Consider the following 19,767-nt stretch of genomic DNA (forward strand, 5'->3'; position numbering starts at 1 on the left):
AATAATTTCCTATTTTAAAACCAATAGTGACCTTGACCTTAGACATTTTTGGCCTAACAAAACAGGCCAATCAGTAGCTAAGAGCACAAGGATCTTATTAGTCCGTTTTTAGCTCACCTGGCCTAAAGGGAGGTAGCTCACCTGGCCGAAAGGGAAGGTAGCTCACCTGGCCGAAAGGGACGGTGAGCTTATGTGATGGTGTGGCGTCCATCATCTGTCCGTCAACATTTCCTTTAAATCGCTACTACCCGGTAGTTTTAGAGTTCTTCATGGATTTGGACAGAATCATCCTTGGGGGAATGGGAACAGAGTTTGTATAAATTTTGGCTTAGAATTCCTTCAGAAAATAAACAAGGATCCTGTATTCAGAACATTACATACCATTACAAACCAGGCCCTCTGGACCTCTTGTTTAAATATATTTGGGCCAATGACTGTCGATAGACCATTTGTATTAGAGATCTATATCAGTCACAGGAACCATGACTTTTGACCCTCCGACTTTGTAACCTTTGACCTCCTGACTTTGAAATCGACCCTGGGGAAGATGTCCACCAAGTTTGAGTTTGGTTTCAAAGAGAACGGAAATGTATTTCCGGACTGTCGCCTAAGCCAACAATATACATAGGTCGTATTTATAAAGTGATGATAAATGCTTTTCTTTACATCATACATTATGGAGCTGACAAATTGTGAGGTTGACTGACAAACTCGACGGATGCGGCGAAGCTCAAAACGAGATCTGTGAAAACGTCTCGTCAAAATAGATCCAATTCCAATATGATGTTTAGGAGAAACAGAAAATGGTTTATGGGGAATTCAAGGTGAGGTTTCACCAATGGGTTTTATCAATATTGGGTTATTGGTATATAACAGTTCACTACGGGGAAGTCATTTTATGTCTTTATTAGATTCGAAATACGGGCGGGACTGTACTATATGAGTTGCTGACTATCTGACTCTACCAATTAGAAAAAAAACTTTATATAGATAATGTTTGTTTGATGAATCAGCGAATAGGCACATCTATAATTGCTGTTAGTTCTTACAGCCTGTAAAGCATAGTAATTAGTATCAGCGACTTTTGGAGGAAAAGAAGTGAATGGAGATAGTTTGGTGCTAAACTATTCTCGATTTTGTAGACTAAACTGTAAGTTTTATCATTTGCGTCTCTTAGAAAGTGTCTCAATGTCCGTTTCGGGTGGCCGAATTGTTATGATGTCCCGACATATTACCACAAGCCCTCCACCTCTGGGATGCGGGTTCGAATACCATATGATGTAGCTGCAATATTGTAGCTCAATTTAAGACTTTTAGACAGAAAATGGTGTCCTCTTTAGAGCTACAATTGGTGCCTATTACTGCAAACCACTATAAAACGTTTGTTTGCATTTTATCGTACTTGTTTGATATGACTTACCTACTAGGCAATAAAACTGAACCACATAAAATATAAAATTCTCATCGAAGCATTATATTTTTTCATAATACATACGAAGGTCTTTCTGAAGGGAATTTATACGGCAAGTCCACAAATTGTGAATTTGACGTTGTATGAGCGGTACGGTAGATATAAAGAATGGTAGTTATGTTTGTTTTAGACAAAAATAATATGTAAATGCATGTATACGCATAAAATAGTTGGAAACCTACAAAAAAGTATAGAAAACTGTGCCCGAGTGATTTTCGGAGGCAGTGCTCCACTACGACACATAGGGACCAATTCGTACCCGGCCGAAAGGTATAGTAGGCCGGGTACGTATATTCGTTCTAGTTTTGTACGTGTCTTAATTTATGTTGCAATTCATTGATTACGAGAAACAAACAAACCTTTTTTCTTATGCATGATTATAAGCTGTTAGTAACACTAATAATGTAATGTAAAAGGAGCGGGTCGGTGTGGTTTGTACAGAGTGTTAAATACGGTTTCTGTCACTCAGCTGACGGAGCATGCTTTTTTGGCTCAGTCGTTAGAGCCGTAGATTTCCACGCCGGAGACCCGTGTTCGATTCCTGGTCGGGGCACTCGACAGGAATATGTATTTTTCCTGTTCTTCTACATTGGCGTCCAATTTCGAAGCCACGCAGCCACACTAGACCTACCGCTATTCGATTCAAAGCGCCAAATTACCATACACATCATTTCAACCAACTATCGAGGATGGTTGAAATGATGCGAATATATCACACGGATCTGAGAATTAGTTACAGGTTATATAATCATGGACCCACCAGAGCGTCCTAAGACCATTTATAGACGTTTTAGGGGTCTAGATCAAAACCTTTATTTAGGTCTAATGGTCTTAGGGCACTCTGGTGGGGGTGGGTCCCAGTTTACAGTAATATGTAACTAATTCTCAGATCCCTGTGGATTCTAGGTAAAAAACCAAACAACAACAAAAATCGATTTAAAACAGCAAACATATTTCACTTAATTTGATTTTATCAATACTTTAGTATATATCACAGACTACAATGTAGGTGACTGCAAACTGAAGGTCGTTTACAGCAGGAGACAGTTTTAATCAGGTCTGCCCTTGCCAATCATTATCACCCATAAAAGAACAAACTTTTATCGTGTAGGCCTATATATATATATTAAAAAATCATGAAACCAACATTAAATTTCATGCCACCTTCCAAAGTAAAATGCACCAAGGATTTATAAGTGAGAAGGATTCGTGTCTGTCTCTTTACATTACTAAACACCACGCGAGACGCCTATGAACCGGAATAAAAACCGTTTTTCTCAACAAATACTTGTCTTATCGAGTCAACGTCATTGTAGAGTTTATTAAATTTCACGACGTTTATAACTTGCTTTAAAGACGGAATATTTAGGGGATATGTCTAATTTCGTTAAAAAAAATGACAGCCCATGAAATGACAGCACCGCTTCAGAAAGTAAGACGGTAACCCTCGCACCCGCAAGCTACATCAAAGGCTGCGCCGGCGGATATCAAAGGAAAATCAGTCGTCGCCCAACGTCACGGTCAGTGCACAAACACAAAAGCGCCTGCCTCGGACTTCCCCAAAACCCAGTGTGACTTATCCTTCTCATATACGTCCTTGAATGCACTCAACCCTTTAGGGCCGACTCCAACTTCGCTAGCCAAGGGTATTAGGCCGATTTCTTTCTACTACAATGAGAATCGGACTAATTATCCTTGGCTAGCGAAGTTGGTCCGACTCTAGATCTGGAAGAAGAACCATTCACAGCTCTAGTTGTGAAGTCAAATATTATCCATCAAAATATATTTATAATGCATATACTAATTTTAGATAATTTATATCAAATAAACCCGTGATTCCACTTAAAATTAATTTATTTTGAAGCTTGGCTAGGTCGGTAGGCCTATCCATTTCCCTAGCAGACGACGTCATTTAACCAATGCCTAAATATGGACATACGAATGTTATTCACTGTTCGACTCAACATATGATCCTAGTCAATTATTGATTAGTTTGTATTTCATCAGTAGATGGCGATGTTTTATTCTCACAAACGAAAAAATCCCTGAAACAGATGTATGTTAATTTATTGTGCTGGATGCGGGAGCTCTTCTCCGGATTAAAATTGGAAATCGATATTCCAGGCGGAATCTGTGTCGTCAAAACGCTTAATGCATGAAAACAAAGCCGCGTTCATAATTATTAAGCGTAGTGTTGACCACGATTTCCGACAAAACGAAAAAATGGCGGCTCGTTGAGTGTGAAGCGTCTTTTGGAGATCTTGATATTTTACTAAAAAGGGTTAGTATTACACCGAATTTCGCCTAAATACTCCACCAGCAACCAATTTAACACAATAATTGGTCATTCTGGTCTTAAAATTAGCCTTATAAGCCACAAATTTATCTGTAACCATTAGCTCAATGGATGCAGTCTGTTCCATTGTCTTCTGTTGTGCTCGATGTACAGTAAGTCAATATAGTCTGTACGATCTATCATATCGCTGATGATATAACGATTATTTTAAAGACAATTTAAAAGAAATAACACTACGAACTCTGGTAATATTCCTGTATTGTCGAAAATCATCGGGTAAATAACGGGTTATGTATTGCATTTTCAAAATATCGCTCTTCTGTTTCGATGAGGATTCATTCATAATAGGCTACATGTGACTTTAAATATTGTGTAGCGGGATTCGACAGATCGTCTGTCAGTAGTTTATACCCTGCTAGTATTCAAAGGTCCTATGTCCGAGCCACAGTCTGGCTGCTTCATTTTCTCCTTTCCTGTTCAAAAGTGGAATTTTTATATAGTATCGATTTCATTGAGCAGTAGCCACTGCTATCGATTTCATTGAGCAGTAGCCACTGCTATATTGATGATTAAATTAAGTCTATTAAGAACAGACCTAGGTAGCGCCAACACTTTAAACAGGTTGGACACAACGTTAACCCTGATTGTGGGTAACAGTTACCCATTTGAGTAACAATTACCCATTTGAGTATACGTAACAAAAACCCATTTGAGTAATCATTTAATTTCTCAAATGAGGAATTATGTGAAGGAAAACACATAATGCTGTTTGAATAATTGTTATCAAAAAAGAGCGTCATAATTATTTAAAACGATCAAATAAAATACAAGTAACTTCAGGAGTCCCTCAAGGAACATGTTTGGGCCACATTCTGTTTCTTATATACATAAATGTTTTCCACCAATACATGCATTTATTCGCAGACGACAGTATTATATACAAAACAATAAACAACATAGACAACACAATAAAACTACAGAAAGATTTGGATGCAGCAGCACAATGGGAAACAGACTGGCTAATGAAATTTCATCCAGATAAATGCAACATCATCAGTGTTACACCAAAACGCAACAAATTACATCACAACTACACACTCCACAATCACACACTCGAGCAAGTAAACTCAAGTAAGTATTTAGGACTAACACTTCAAAAAAACCTAAAATGGGACATACACATAAACAATATCACCGCAAACGCAAACAGAACACTAAGGTTTTTAAAGCGCAACTTAGAAATAAATTCACCACATATAAAAGAACACGCATACAAAGCACCAGTCCGACCCAAACTGGAATACTGCTCTTCCATAATGGATCCCCACAACACAAACCAAATCCAAATTACAAACATGATACATAAACTCAACTGCCCAACATTACAGACACGATGGCTACACACAATTAATACACAATACAGTTGCCGTCGAATACCAGACCTTACTCATTCCAGCAGACCACAGAACCAGACACTCCAATCCACACTCCTTCAGACAAATCTCTGCTACAAAGGACACCTACAAATATTCATTCTTCCCACAAACAAACCCCTACAGATCACATGATTTAATCATCATTTTTGACGGAGTCATGAAACCCAAAGAAGAAGAATTTTTAGAATGCCTTACAACTGATCTAAGGCTCTATGTTTCTGTGCATGAACTAACAAATTCTATTTGGTTGAATGAGTATTACATGTGTTCTATTTTTAGCTCCATAGTAAGCAGTGGAGGTGATTTAGTTTGTGACTTTTACCGAAATTAAGAAAATGAAGTTTGTGCCCAACCTGTTTAATATTATATGTGTGTTTTATATAATATTAAATAGGTTTGGCACAAACTTCATTGTCTCATTTCACATAATTAAGTTCACACATATATGTGTGTGAACTTAAATATGTGAAACCATATATTGATTTTTCTCCTGGACAGATTCTCCTACCTTAAATGATAATTATTTATTATCAATCTTATGATCTGTAGATCTTTGGACCTCACCTTACAACATATTACAAGGACACATGATGGCCCCTAAAAGGAAAAAGCCCCCAGGATCTGGAGAGAACCAAACTGATGAACGTGAAGAGTCACCAGGTCCATCAATGTTACCAAATAAAAGACGCAAGAAGTCTCTTCAGTATGATCCAGTAAGTTATTTCTTTGGCATATCAATAGTTATTGATAATATGTCAATATTACTATTTCTTTCCAATTTATATGATGCACTTTTTTGCGTAGATGCAAAAAATGTAAAAAAAAAAATATAAAGCTTTTAAAAAATAATATAATGTACCGGGTATATATTGATGTTGATGTTTTGAATATTTAATCTTTTTTTCCATAATCTTGTATAGATCTGTCAGTGTATGTGATATGGTTTTTAGGTCACCTGACCATAGGTCACGGTGACCTATTGCGATAGCCTTTTGTCCGTCGTAGTGCGTTGTGTTTCGTGCGTTAACTTTTTGTTGTGAACACGATAACTTGAGTAAATGTGAACCGAGATTGATGAAACTTTGTATGTAGCTTAATATTAACAAGATCTCGGACGAGTCCGAGTTTCAGGGTTGCTGGGTCAAGTTCAAGGTCACTGCTACTATATTCAGAAAATCCCTATCAGCACTCTAGCGGCTTCATTCCTTGAGTGATTTTGATCACACTTCACACATAGACAAAGGATCATAATATCTTGGACAAGTGTGAGTGTGAAGATTGCCAGACTAAGGTCAAGGTCACTGTTACTATTTTTAGATAATTTCTTTGTCAGCACTCTAGCGGCTTCATTCCTTGAGTGATTTTGATCAAACTGCACACAAATACAAAGGACTGAAAAAGTTTGAGTTTCAAGGTTGCAGGGTCAAGGTCAAGGTCACCGTTACTATTTTTAGAAAATCCTTTTCAGTGCTCTAGCGGCTTCATTCCTTGAGTGATTTTGATCAAACTTCACACAAATTTAAAGGACCATAATATTTTCGACAAGATACAGTTTCAGGATTGCCAGGTCAAGGTCAAGGTCACTGTTACTATTTTTAGGTCACCTGACCATACGTCATAGTGACCTACTGCAATAGCCTATTGTCCATCGTGCGTTAACTTTTTGTTGTGAACACGATAACTTGAGTAAATGTGAACCGAGATTGATGAAACTTTGTATGTAGCTTAATATTAACAAGATCTCGGACGAGTTCGAGTTTCAGGGTTGCTGGGTCAAGTTCAAGGTCACTGCTACTATTTTTAGAAAATCCCTATCAGCACTCTAGCGGCTTCATTCCTTGAGTGATTTTGATCACACTTCACACAAATTTAAAGGACCATAATATTTTTGACAAGATACAGTTTCAGGATTGTCAGGTCAAGGTCACTGTTACTATTTTTAGGTCACCTGACCATACGTCATAGTGACCTACTGCAATAGCCTATTGTCCATCGTGCGTTAACTTTACTTTGTGAACATGATGACTTGAGTAAATGTTAACCGAGGTTGATGAAACTTTGTATGTAGCCTTATATCAACAAGATTTCGTACGAGTTCAAAAATGGGAATTATTCGACAGTAACGTACAAGTTATTGCCCTTTGTTCTAATTTTATCATTATGCTTGTGAACAAGATAACTTTGGTAAATGTGAACTGATTTTGATGAAGCTCTGTATATAGCCTTATATCAACAAGATCTAGGATGAGTTTGAAAAAGGGAATTTTTCGACAGTAATTATATTATAGAGTTCATGTCCTTTGTAATAATGCTGTTATTGGACCTTGTGTTCTAAAGATATTGTGATGCTTTATCAGAATTGTGAATTTTATAACCCTTGGCCTCTTTGTTTGCACCTGGGGAGGAAGCTAAGTTTGCTATAGTTTATATTGAATACTTCTTGGGTATATTTTGTTTATTTTCTACTGGAAATTATTCAAATTTTTGATTCACATTATAACCACAAGAGGACATTTTGCTATTATGTCATTTTGACCCTGTCTCATCCCCAAAGGCTGAGGGGTGGGCCCAGTGGGGTCCAAATGGCTTAAATTTTCAGGTGACCGTTAAGACCCATGGGCCTCTTGTTTTTCTTAGTGTTATACATTTATAGTTATGTGCTTAACTATGTTATTTTAGGTTGATATATGTCAGGAGCTATATGACACAATCAGGAATTATAAAACTGAGGATGGGAGATTAATCTGTGAAACGTTCATCAGAGCTCCAAAGAGGAGGTCAGTATCATCTGTTTTTTGTAAGAGCTTATGATCTAAAACGTCACAAGAAAATTAGTACAGTTTCACAATGTGTAATGTATCTGATACTTATTCTTTGCTTGAAGCTTATTTGCCTCATGGTTTGTTTGTGTTTGAAAAAATGTAAAAATGACTTTAAAAAGTAGATACTTTAAACGTGAATATATTCGCGAGAGTTTAATTTCGCGCTTTGCACTTGCATGTAAACATTTTGCAATATTTTCACGATAAAAAATTCTTAACTTGCAACTTAGTTTCGTATAGATGTACAAAATCTTTCACGAGGAGGACATTTCTGCGCTAAAAGGCATTCATGGGATAAATTTCCATCAAATCTAACACCAAATATAACTTGATGAGGAAATACATAATGACAAACAGTTAACCTCCATTACCATAATAATAAGTTTAAATGTATTTGTGTTACAGAACAGCCGCTGATTACTACGATGTTGTCAGTACTCCTATAGATTTACTCAAAATCCAACAAAAGCTGAAAACGGAAGAATATGAAGACATTGACCAGTTGTCTAATGACATTGAGCTAATGATCAACAATGCCAAGTCATATTACAAGGTAATATGATACTGATATGTAATGTTGTAGACAAATTTTACTGATAGTGTGACTAGGCTTTAGTTGTGATGACCAGGCAAGATCACAGACTGATATTGAAGCGAGTTGTAGCAGTGAATTTTACTCCCAGTAGTTCATCTTGCTTATTCTAGTTTTAGAAATGGTTTTACTAAAGCTTAATTCTTATTACCAGTATTTTGAATAGCATGATACAAAATATGATCTATAGTCCAGACATATCGAAAGTTGAAAAAAATGGCCAGACATTCGGCCCGGCAAGGACTGTGAGTAAGCCGGACTGAACAAGATTTTGCTTGACCGAACAATAATTTGAATTTTTGAAGTAAACATTACTTCCTGCTATTAGTATCCAGGCAGCTGTTTTCATGATTATCTTATGCAGTTTACGTTTTTTGCCAGGTTCGGCACCTGCGTAATACTTCAGAGATGCCATTTCTACCGACTTCCGGTACTCAATAATTGCCGGACAGTTGGTCCGGACCAGATTTTAAAAAGACGATCCGAGTCAAATTTTGCCGGACATGTCCGTCAGACAGGCAAATTTCGCGATGTCTGATAGTCAGATGTTTTCAAAATGATTTAAAATGCAAATTTTTATAAGATATTCATTCAATTTACATTTGTTTTGTTGACTCAGTGGATCATTTTAGCATTAGTTGTTCAAAAATTAATTAATATTAGTTTTCTTCTATGAAAGACTGGTCAGTACTAGTGTATATATTTGATATTTTTCTGAACTCCAGAAGAATGTCAATATTTTCCATCATATTTACTGAATATTCTGCTTACCTTTCTGTAGAAAGATTCCCAGGAATACAAGGATGCATGTGACATGTGGGAACTATTCAACGAGACAAGGAGCGAAGTGATATCTGAAGCTTTTGGAGAGACTGTATCTGGTCGAGCTGGTCGTACCCTGGGAACAGACAGTGATGAACTGGACGATGATAAGGTGAGATCTATTGGTATTTAATGATCAGGGTTTTCATTATCTTTCATGAGAGGCGGTACAATTGCAATTTCAGGGGTACTTTTTTATACTATCTGTATGCTATCTAATGCAATTTACTCTAAATCAGGCGGTACCACAACTAGGTTTTATCAGCAAAAAGTACCGGGTACCACCTGATAATGAAATCCCTGCATGATGAAATCTTCTGGAGTTTTAGACATAAACATTGTCTCTGTCTCTGATAAACAGATAAAATTGAATATATCGTTTGGAAGCTAGCTATGTTCACTGTGATTATCAGTTTCACAGTGTGAAAATACAAATTAAAATTTAAAATTATGTAAAAGTAGAAAATAAGTGAAAAGTAGTAATGGTTAAAAATATGCATTACAAACAGAATAGACCTAAAACCTGTCACCATGAATAGTTAAATATTATTGTCACATAATCCTATCATGCTTGAAAATGCATGTTTTAAGTCTTACGAAAATGATAAGCATAGGGTTTGTTATTATGTACAGTGTTTTGATAACAATATAGTGTGCCTTCACCAGAAATGGTAGCTAACAGTAAACTTTATAGCCTCTTAATGATTTGATATTACAAGAAAATCCTTTTCTGTTTTAGGAAAGTTCTAATGACAGCAGTTTAATGCCTGTGGAGCCGGACACACCGGAGGACCTAGAAAGTCTCTTCTCGTCGGTGATGATGGCTCGCGACGGGGAAAGGGAGATAAGTCCAGCCTTCCACTTACTGCCGTCCAAGTCTGTGAGTGCTTGTGTCATCTGTGTGTAGATAGGCCGGGTGTGTGAATCAATTTATTTTGATTAGACTTCACCGATATGCTACTGTTCCTCTATATGACTAAAAAATATGATTTGAATTTTTTTAACCTTTTCTATAACCCAGTTCAGAGGGCCCAATAATAATATATGGATCTAACCTGACCCTTTTCATGATAAAAAAGCCCAGCTAACTGGTTGGAAAGTGAAATTTAAAAAATCAGGAAAAAAAACCAAATCTAAGTGAAAATAAAATGAGCAAATTGAAAAAGTGACAAAGAAGATGGAAATATTTTGAAATGAAGATTAGAGGAACAGTTTATGATGTAAAATAAACAGGATGTACTTGTAGTGTGTAGTAATCGAAGTGCTTTGCATTCTTTATATGCTTATTGCTTATGTATGTTCAGTTTAGTAGCAGAAAGATAGTTATTCCCATTCAACCCTTGTGTATGGAGTAGGTAACCTTATAATAATCAACATCCACAGTTGGGTCAGGAGAAATAAGCTGTTTTGGGGAAATTTGGGTAGTAGATAGTTGTAAATGTTGGATAGATACTTGAAAAAATCTGTTTATTAATTATTTACGGAAAGACAAACTAAGATCCCATTTATCTAAGAAATATTTTATGCATTATATTATCATGTTCAAATTTCCATTGTTTGCACAAACATACAACAAAACTTTAAAGTGAACTCATTCACCTTTGAAGACACATTTAGGTTCTTCTTAATCAAAGACAGGGGTGAATCAGTGAAATCACCCTACAGAGCTTTATCAATTAAAAACAATTAAAAAAAATCATTTATTCCATAGCATTGTATAAAAAAAATCCAATAACAAACAATGACAGGATATGATAATCGTAACAGAAATTAGAGGCTATGTTAGTCTTTCTGCACAAGAACTCATTTACACTCTCATTTCAGAAAAATGTTGTTTTTGAAAGATATTCGAATAAAACAATTTATCAAGTTGTATTCAGAACTTTCAGAATTGTATTCTTATCAAATTGTATTCAGAACTTTCAGAATTGTATTGTTAATTTCTGCCTGTTTAGGCAAATATGAATGACAAAACAATGAATTAAAATGTGATTATCAGCAAATGAGAGTTTAAATGAGATTGATTGGGATATTTCACTGTTGTGCCATTATATTATGATTTCTTTTATTTTGATTTGTATAGAGATGAATGTTTTAGTGTAAATATTGTGCATGCCAAATAAAGAGACAATTTACAGGGATGCCCGTATCTATTTGGGAAACAGAAACAGTGTTCTACTGGTTTCTGTACATTTATATATATCAGACAATGAACGCATGGTATTCCCATTCACAACACACTCTACCCTGTCACCAAACACTATCAGTTACCATGTTGTAACACATATCTTTTGAAGGTTTCAGTTTCAAATTAGATTCTGTAGAAATTACAAAACAGTGTTTTTTTCTAACACTGACATATGAATAATGTAACATTTAAATCTTGTGTTACTGTGTCTGATTAGATATGTTCCCTCCGTACATCATTTAATGTGGAATATAAGCACTAGAGGTCTATATATGGAGTGCTGCTTTCATCTTGCAGGCTTCCTGCTTTGATAGCTTAGCTCATATCTGTGTTCAAACACGAACAATCTTAGACATGAGATACACAAATACACACACCTTCACATTTTATACACTTTTTAACCTTGAATTCCCGACCCAAAGACACTGCAGAAAATTAAGTTTATACTTAATGAAGCAATGAAGAATATTTCAAAGTAACAAATTAATATCTTTAAATTAAATTTTAGATTTTTTTTTTTATTTAAATGAGAATGGAAGGCTATTTAAAAAGACACTATTTGCAAAAAAAAAAAATAAATAAATAAAAATTGTTTACATGTTCCACATTTTGTACTCTGATAAAAAAATTGGTTAAGCATCTAGTCATAGGTCTGAATTCTCAGATTAAATGGAAAAAAAAAGACTCCAAAGTAGTTTTAACAAAGGCCATTTTCATTTATCTGCAGAAATACCCTGAGTATTACCAGATAATAAAACAGCCAATTGACATGAAGATAATTGGTCAGCGCTTACAAGCAGGAGCATACACAACTCTGGAAGACCTGGAAAAAGATTTTCTATTGATGGTCAAAAACGCCAAAACCTTCAACGAGCCTAAATCCCTTATATACAAGGTGTGTTAACAAGAACAGTGCATTAAGATAAATTCAATAATATTCGGTGAATCACTGCATTACAGAAAATTGGTTCTATATAGGGCTATATTCCTGGAATCGGACACAGCGATGTGTCCAGAATCCTCAATTCTGCTCTATTGTATGGTACTCCCAGTTCCTTTAATAAAGAACACATTCTAAATTTGGCTGGAACACGTGTTAAGCCCAAATATAGTGTATTGATGTCTCTAAAATTCTCCTTTTGGTTTTGTCTTTCCTTTTTATTTTGTATTTGTGGATATGCACGTGTCCAGCTCCGGCATGATCTGTTTTATTTGGACAATTTTCCAGCCTATAGTTTTGAACATTCAGCCTTTTTTGCTTGCAGTGTGTAAAGTATATACTTAACTTGTAATTTATTTGATACATTTTAATTATAATTTAGATGTATGTAACTTACAAATTCTTGCTAAGGGATATTTGTGATCTGTACAGTGAAGAAGTTTCTGTTTGTAAAATTAACCACATAATAATATTTAACTGGCTAGTATGCTACTTGAGATTTCAATTTACCGGTACTGGTAAGAAAAAATATACATACAGTAGTATGTTTTCAAGGTTAAAGAAAACACATTAAGATTGATTATGACTGAATTGTGTAAAATGTTTTTGTTATTTTTCTGAGAAAATAAAGTATTCTGTTCACTTGGCAATTTCCACAAGAAATTCATATTATACAACTTTTCAGCAAACTTATCATAAATGTATACGTATATATGAACTTTAAAAATAAACAAATTACACAGTATCAATTCATGGGACCATTAATAAATATTTGTTCATTATGAAAAATCCTGCATTAATTTTGTTACAATATTTGACATTTGATATTGACTTATATGGTACTAGGATGCACAGACTCTGAAGAAGGTAGTTCAGACAAGGAAGTCAGAGATACAGAATAAAATTGCCCCTAAAGCTGGGGAGAGAGCCAGGTAGGATACAAGCTATAAAGCTGTCACAAATTTATATCTATTGTTTGAGAATCATTTATATATAAGCTCAAAGTTAAACACTTGTATTTTTTATCAAATTATTTAAAAATCATTTAAATGTGATTTGGTGAGCAACTTCAACATGTTTGTTTTTAACAATTTTAGATTAATCAAAAATTTGATACATGTACTGAATATATGCATAAATAAATTAACATAAACTAGGACAATATGAAGATATATATAGCCAATAGGCTTGTAAATGTCAGCGAAAATCTTTAATGTTACATGATGCCATGTAAAGTACATAATTTTCCAAATTTTTTTATTAATAGAGTGTATATGTACAGATATTTACAGCGTCACTATTCTTTCTACAGCCGATCGCGAGATAAATGTAGCTGGTCGTCGTACTGTGCCAACTTGCCGTACCCTGTGGAGGAGTCGTTTGAACCCCCAGTATCCCAGGACTCCAACATGAGTATGGACTACGATGATGATTCTGGCACAGAAACGGTCGTGTCAGAGCTTGAGGAGGGAGATCCTTACTGGGCCCTACTTAACTACATCAAAACAGTCAAAGGACCAACAGGAACTCCACTTTGTGAGCCCTTCCTCAAACTGCCCAGTAAAAGGTGGGTCTGGGTCACAAAAAATAATAGAAATCTTATAAAGCTTACTAAAATATTTTGGGAAGTTGTACAATAAATCACATTTATAATGAACATGCCTACAACAAATTCATGGGTATAACAAGATGTCTGTAATATGTGTATAATGAACTATACTTAAGTGTTTCGTTGGTTCCCAGAGATTTATAGGTACGCTAAGCAAGCCTGAGCAAAACAATAATAATAATAATAATTAGGCCTTTCATTGCAGGAATTTATTATTTTTAGCTACCTTTTAATTATCTCAAATAGATCAAATCAAACAAATACATATAGAAATTATACATGAGGTGTCAATCTCTAGTAACATTAATTCCATCTTTCTTTTTTTCTGAAAACATGTACGGCCGTAACACTGCTATATTACCATAGAAAACCGAACTATATCTGATGAAATTACTACCCTCTCTTCCATCTAGAGATGTGAAAGCTGAAGTTGCCACCCTTTAAACGTCATTACTATATTACCGTAGTGAAAGTGCACTGCATAGCACTTCAACGCTTTTTCAAGTCGTGTTTAAACAAACATACACAACATATTTGCGACAATTTTACACATGATATATTACATTCTGTATCAAAGGATTGTTGATATAGGTATGACTTTTTATTTGATAAAAGTATCTGGCCATGATTTACAAGTCAAATGTTGGCAAAGCAAAGTGATACACATGCAAGCAGCCATGTCAGTCTTTCTAACAAGGAAATCACTAAATAATCTGGAAATCACAATATTTCTGTTGTTATTAACTGGATATTAATTAACTTGTTTTCTTTTCTTTTAAAGAGATATTGATGAAATTGATAATTTCAGTAATTAATATGTGGAAATAGATTACTTTCATGTATTAAATGAAAATGGCACTCAGATTTTTACCAGATTTATTTGTTTAATAATCTACTGTACTTATTTCAGAAATAAGAAATTTTAATATATAAATAATTATATTTCAGTCATTTCAAAAAACCTATTTAACTTAGGGTGGTTAAATCAACTTTAATTATAACAAAATAATTAATATCTTTTGTTTAACTCCAAAATTCAACATTGTACATTATATAAATAAAACGTTCTACAACATGTTAACTAAATTTAATATAGATGAAAAACCAATTCTTTTATTCCTTTGTTTGAGTCCTTCATGTACAGCATCTATGAGTGGCCTTGGCACATTGATTTACTGTATAAGATGAACATGCTGGTAAAAGTTTTCTGTTGCTGCTTTATATTCCTGTGGTAAAACAAGTTTGAAGATATTTTTTAATATACTTGTACTTGTATATGTACATATTTGTATCTCTTTCTTTATCCTAGCAACTGACTTCCTGCATACTGTCGTTAATGTTGTTAAATTTGAAATTTCAAAAACTTAAAATTAAAAAAACACCTTAACTTGTAATTATGTTTGAAAGAGAATGCTGAATACATCAAGTCATTCTGTTTATCATTTAGGTTTTATCCTGACTATTATGAGGAGATAAAGAAGCCAATGTCCTTGTCAAATGTTCGCAAGAAGCTGAAGGTAGGTAGTAGTTACCAACATTACTTACTTCATAACAGATATTTTTCAATTTGACAAAATGAAAGATTTAGTTCCAGTTAACATCACTGTGATATTGATTTCTCCTTTATACGATACAACAAGTAATACAGTTGATACAGTCTTTTATCATTTCTATATAACTATTTATTGTTGTGTGATTTCATCAGAGGATATCAACTCATTCCCCCCTGACATTTCATAATGGGCTGGTCTAGTCTTATATCTGATGTATTCTATTTATTTGACAGTACAAACAATACAGAAGTTTGGATAAGCTGACAGCAGATATAAATCTTGTCTTTGAAAATGCCAAGCAGTACAATGCTGACGAGTCCAAGATATACCAGGTAAGTTTTAACAGATGTACAAGACGCTATGAAAACCAACCAAGCATAATGTTAAATTCCGTTTACCTGTATAGATTATTTGATTGAAGTGTTTGAGTGGTCTAACTGAAGGAGGGAACTGGAGTACCGGGATAAAACCCACATGCTGACTCCTGACTTCTCACATCAGTTAAACAACCCTGAGCACTTTTATCCAACCCACAAAAGAAATAATTAGTGACTGGAATCTATTGCATAGATTTTCTTAACTATTACTATAAAAAAAATTATGTACTTTGTCTTAATAGTTTAATTTGTGATCTTTACGGTTTATTTTGTTGATAGAGTTAAGCAAGTTACTAACTATTACGTAAATTTCTGCATATACAGTATCAGGAAGAGATAATTTTGAAGCATACCTGATCACATATGTGATTAAAGTATTGGTAGATGTAAATGTTAATAGTATGTAATATATCACATGTAAATGTTGACAGGATGATATTACATATCTTGTGTAAATCTTGTGTAAATGTTGACAGGATGTAATATATCACATGTAAATGTTGACAGAGTGGATGTAAATGTGACAGGATGTAATATATCTTGTGTAAATGTTGACAGGATGTGGAATATATCACATGTAAATGTTGACAGGATGTAATATATCTTGTGTAAATGTTGACAGGATGTGGAATATATCACATGTAAATGTTGACAGGATGTAATATATCTTGTGTAAATGTTGACAGGATGTGGAATATATCACATGTAAATGTTGACAGGATGTAATATATCTTGTGTAAATGTTGACAGGATGTAATATATCTTGTGTAAATGTTGACAGGATGTAATATATCTTGTGTAAATGTTGACAGGATGTGGAATATATCACATGTAAATGTTGACAGGATGTAATATATCTTGTGTAAATGTTGACAGGATGTAATATATCTAAATGTTGTGTGTAAATGTTGACAGGATGTAATATAATCTTGTGTAAATGTTGACAGGATGTAATATATCATGTGTAAATGGAGATATGTATAAATGTTGGATGTAATAACTGTGTAATGTTGACAGGATGTAATATATAATGTTGGATGTAAAATGTAATTGACAGGATGTAATATATCTTGTGTAAATGTTGACAGGATGTAATATATATCTTGTGTAAATGTTGACAGGATGTAATATATCATGTGTGTTGACAGGATGATATACATGTTGACAGGATGTAATATATCTTGTGTAAATGTTGACAGGATGTAATATATCTTGTTAAATGTTGACAGGATGTATATATCATGTGTAAATGTTGACAGGATGTAATATATCATCTTGTGTAAATGTTGACAGGATGAATCGTGTAATGTGACAGAGTAATATATCATGTGTAAATGTTGACAGGATGTAATATATCATGTGTAAATGTTGACAGGATGTAATATATCTTGTGTAAATGTTGACAGGATGTAATATATCTTGTGTAAATGTTGACAGGATGTAATATATCTTGTGTAAATGTTGACAGGATGTAATATATCTTGTGTAAATGTTGACAGGATGTAATATATTCTTGTGTAAATGTTGACAGGATGTAATATATCATGTGTAAATGTTGACAGGATGTTATATATCTTGTGTAAATGTTGACAGGATGTTATATATCTTGTGTAAATGTTGACAGGATGTAATATATCTTGTGTAAATGTTGACAGGATGTAATATATCTTGTGTAAATGTTGACAGGATGTAATATATCATGTGTAAATGTTGACAGGATGTAATATATCATGTGTAAATGTTGACAGGATGTAATATATCATGTGTAAATGTTGACAGGATGTAATATATCTTGTGTAAATGTTGACAGGATGTAATATATCTTGTGTAAATGTTGACAGGATGTAATATATCATGTGTAAATGTTGACAGGATGTAATATATCATGTGTAAATGTTGACAGGATGTAATATATCTTGTGTAAATGTTGACAGGATGTAATATATCTTGTGTAAAATGTTGACAGGATGTAATATATCTTGTGTAAATGTTGACAGGATGTAATATATCTTGTGTAAATGTTGACAGGATGTAATATATCTTGTGTAAATGTTGACAGGATGTAATATATTGTGTAAATGTTGACAGGATGTAATATATCTTGTGTAAATGTTGACAGGATGTAATATATCATGTGTAAATGTTGACAGGATGTAATATATCTTGTGTATATATAAAATGTTGACAGGATGTAATATATCATGTGTAAATGTTGACAGGATGTAATATATCTTGTGTAAATGTTGACAGGATGTAATATATCATGTGTAAATGTTGACAGGATGTAATATATCATGTGTAAATGTTGACAGGTAATATGTAATATATCTTGTGTAAATGTTGACAGGATGTAATATATCTTGTGTAAATGTTGACAGGATGTAATATTATCTTGTGTAAATGTTGACAGGATGTAATATATCATGTGTAAATGTTGACAGGATGTAATATATCTTGTGTAAATGTTGACAGGATGTAATATATCTTGTGTAAATGTTGACAGGATGTAATATATCTTGTGTAAATGGTTGACAGGATGTTATATATATCTTGTGTAAATGTTGACAGGATGTAATATATCTTGTGTAAATGTTGACAGGATGTAATATTTCTTGTGTAAAATGTTGACAGGATGTAATATATCATGTGTAAATTGTTGACAGGATGTAATATATCTTGTGTAAATGTTGACAGGATGTTATATATCTTGTGTAAATGTTGACAGGATGTAATATATATATTGTGTAAATTTGTTGGACAGGATGTATATATCTTGTGTAAATGTTGACAGGATGTAATATATCTTGTGTAAATGTTGACAGGATGTATATATCTGTGTAAATGTTGACAGGATGTAATATATCATTGTGTAAATGTTGACAGGATGTAATATATCTTGTGTAAATGTTGACAGGATGTAATATATCTTGTGTAAATGTTGACAGGATGTAATATATCTTGTGTAAATGTTGACAGGATGTAAATATATCTTGTGTAAATGTTGACAGGATGTAATATATCTTGTGTAAATTTTGACAGGATGTAATATATCTTGTGTAAATGTTGACAGGATGTAATATATCATGTGTAAATGTTGACAGGATGTAATATATCTGTGTAAATGTTGACAGGATGTAATATATCATGTGTAAATGTTGACAGGATGTATATATATCTAGTGTAAATGTTGACAGGATTGTAATATATCTTGTGTAAATGTTGACAGGATGTTATATATCTTGTGTAAATGTTGACAGGATGTAATATAATCTTGTGTAAATGTTGACAGGATGTAATATATCTTGTAAATGTTGACAGGATTGTAAATAATCATTGTGTAAATGTTGACAGGATGTAAATATATCTTGTGTAAAGTTGACAGGATGTAATATATCTTGTGTAAATGTTGACAGGATGTAATATATCAATGTGTAAATGTTGACAGGATGTAATATATCATGTGTAAATGTTGACAGGATGTAATATATCTTGTGTAAATGTTGACAGGATGGATTGACAGGATGTAATAAATCTTGTGGTAAATGTTGATGTATATATCTTGTTGACACAGAATGTAATATATCATGGTGTAAATGTGACAGATGTAATATATCTTGTGTAAATGTTGACAAGGTTGTAATATATCTTGTGTAATATGTTG

At 33.7% G+C, this 19,767-nt stretch overlaps 1 protein-coding gene across 1 annotated transcript; it reads left to right on the forward strand.

Moving 5' to 3' along the window:
• The first annotated feature begins 3,655 nt into the window (after positions 1-3,655).
• Positions 3,656-16,694, forward strand: LOC138305077 (protein polybromo-1-like). The gene is made up of 12 exons (XM_069245478.1): positions 3,656-3,752; positions 5,753-5,916; positions 7,883-7,980; positions 8,431-8,578; positions 9,399-9,551; positions 10,179-10,319; positions 12,355-12,522; positions 13,414-13,499; positions 13,880-14,134; positions 15,624-15,693; positions 15,963-16,061; positions 16,665-16,694. The coding sequence occupies exons 2-12, from the start codon at positions 5,791-5,793 to the stop codon at positions 16,692-16,694; spliced, it is 1,374 nt and encodes a 457-aa protein (XP_069101579.1). The 5' UTR covers positions 3,656-3,752; positions 5,753-5,790.
• The last annotated feature ends 3,073 nt before the right edge of the window (positions 16,695-19,767 follow it).

Source organism: Argopecten irradians, chromosome 12, assembly GCF_041381155.1.
Source record: "Argopecten irradians isolate NY chromosome 12, Ai_NY, whole genome shotgun sequence".
NCBI lineage: Eukaryota > Metazoa > Mollusca > Bivalvia > Pectinida > Pectinidae > Argopecten > Argopecten irradians.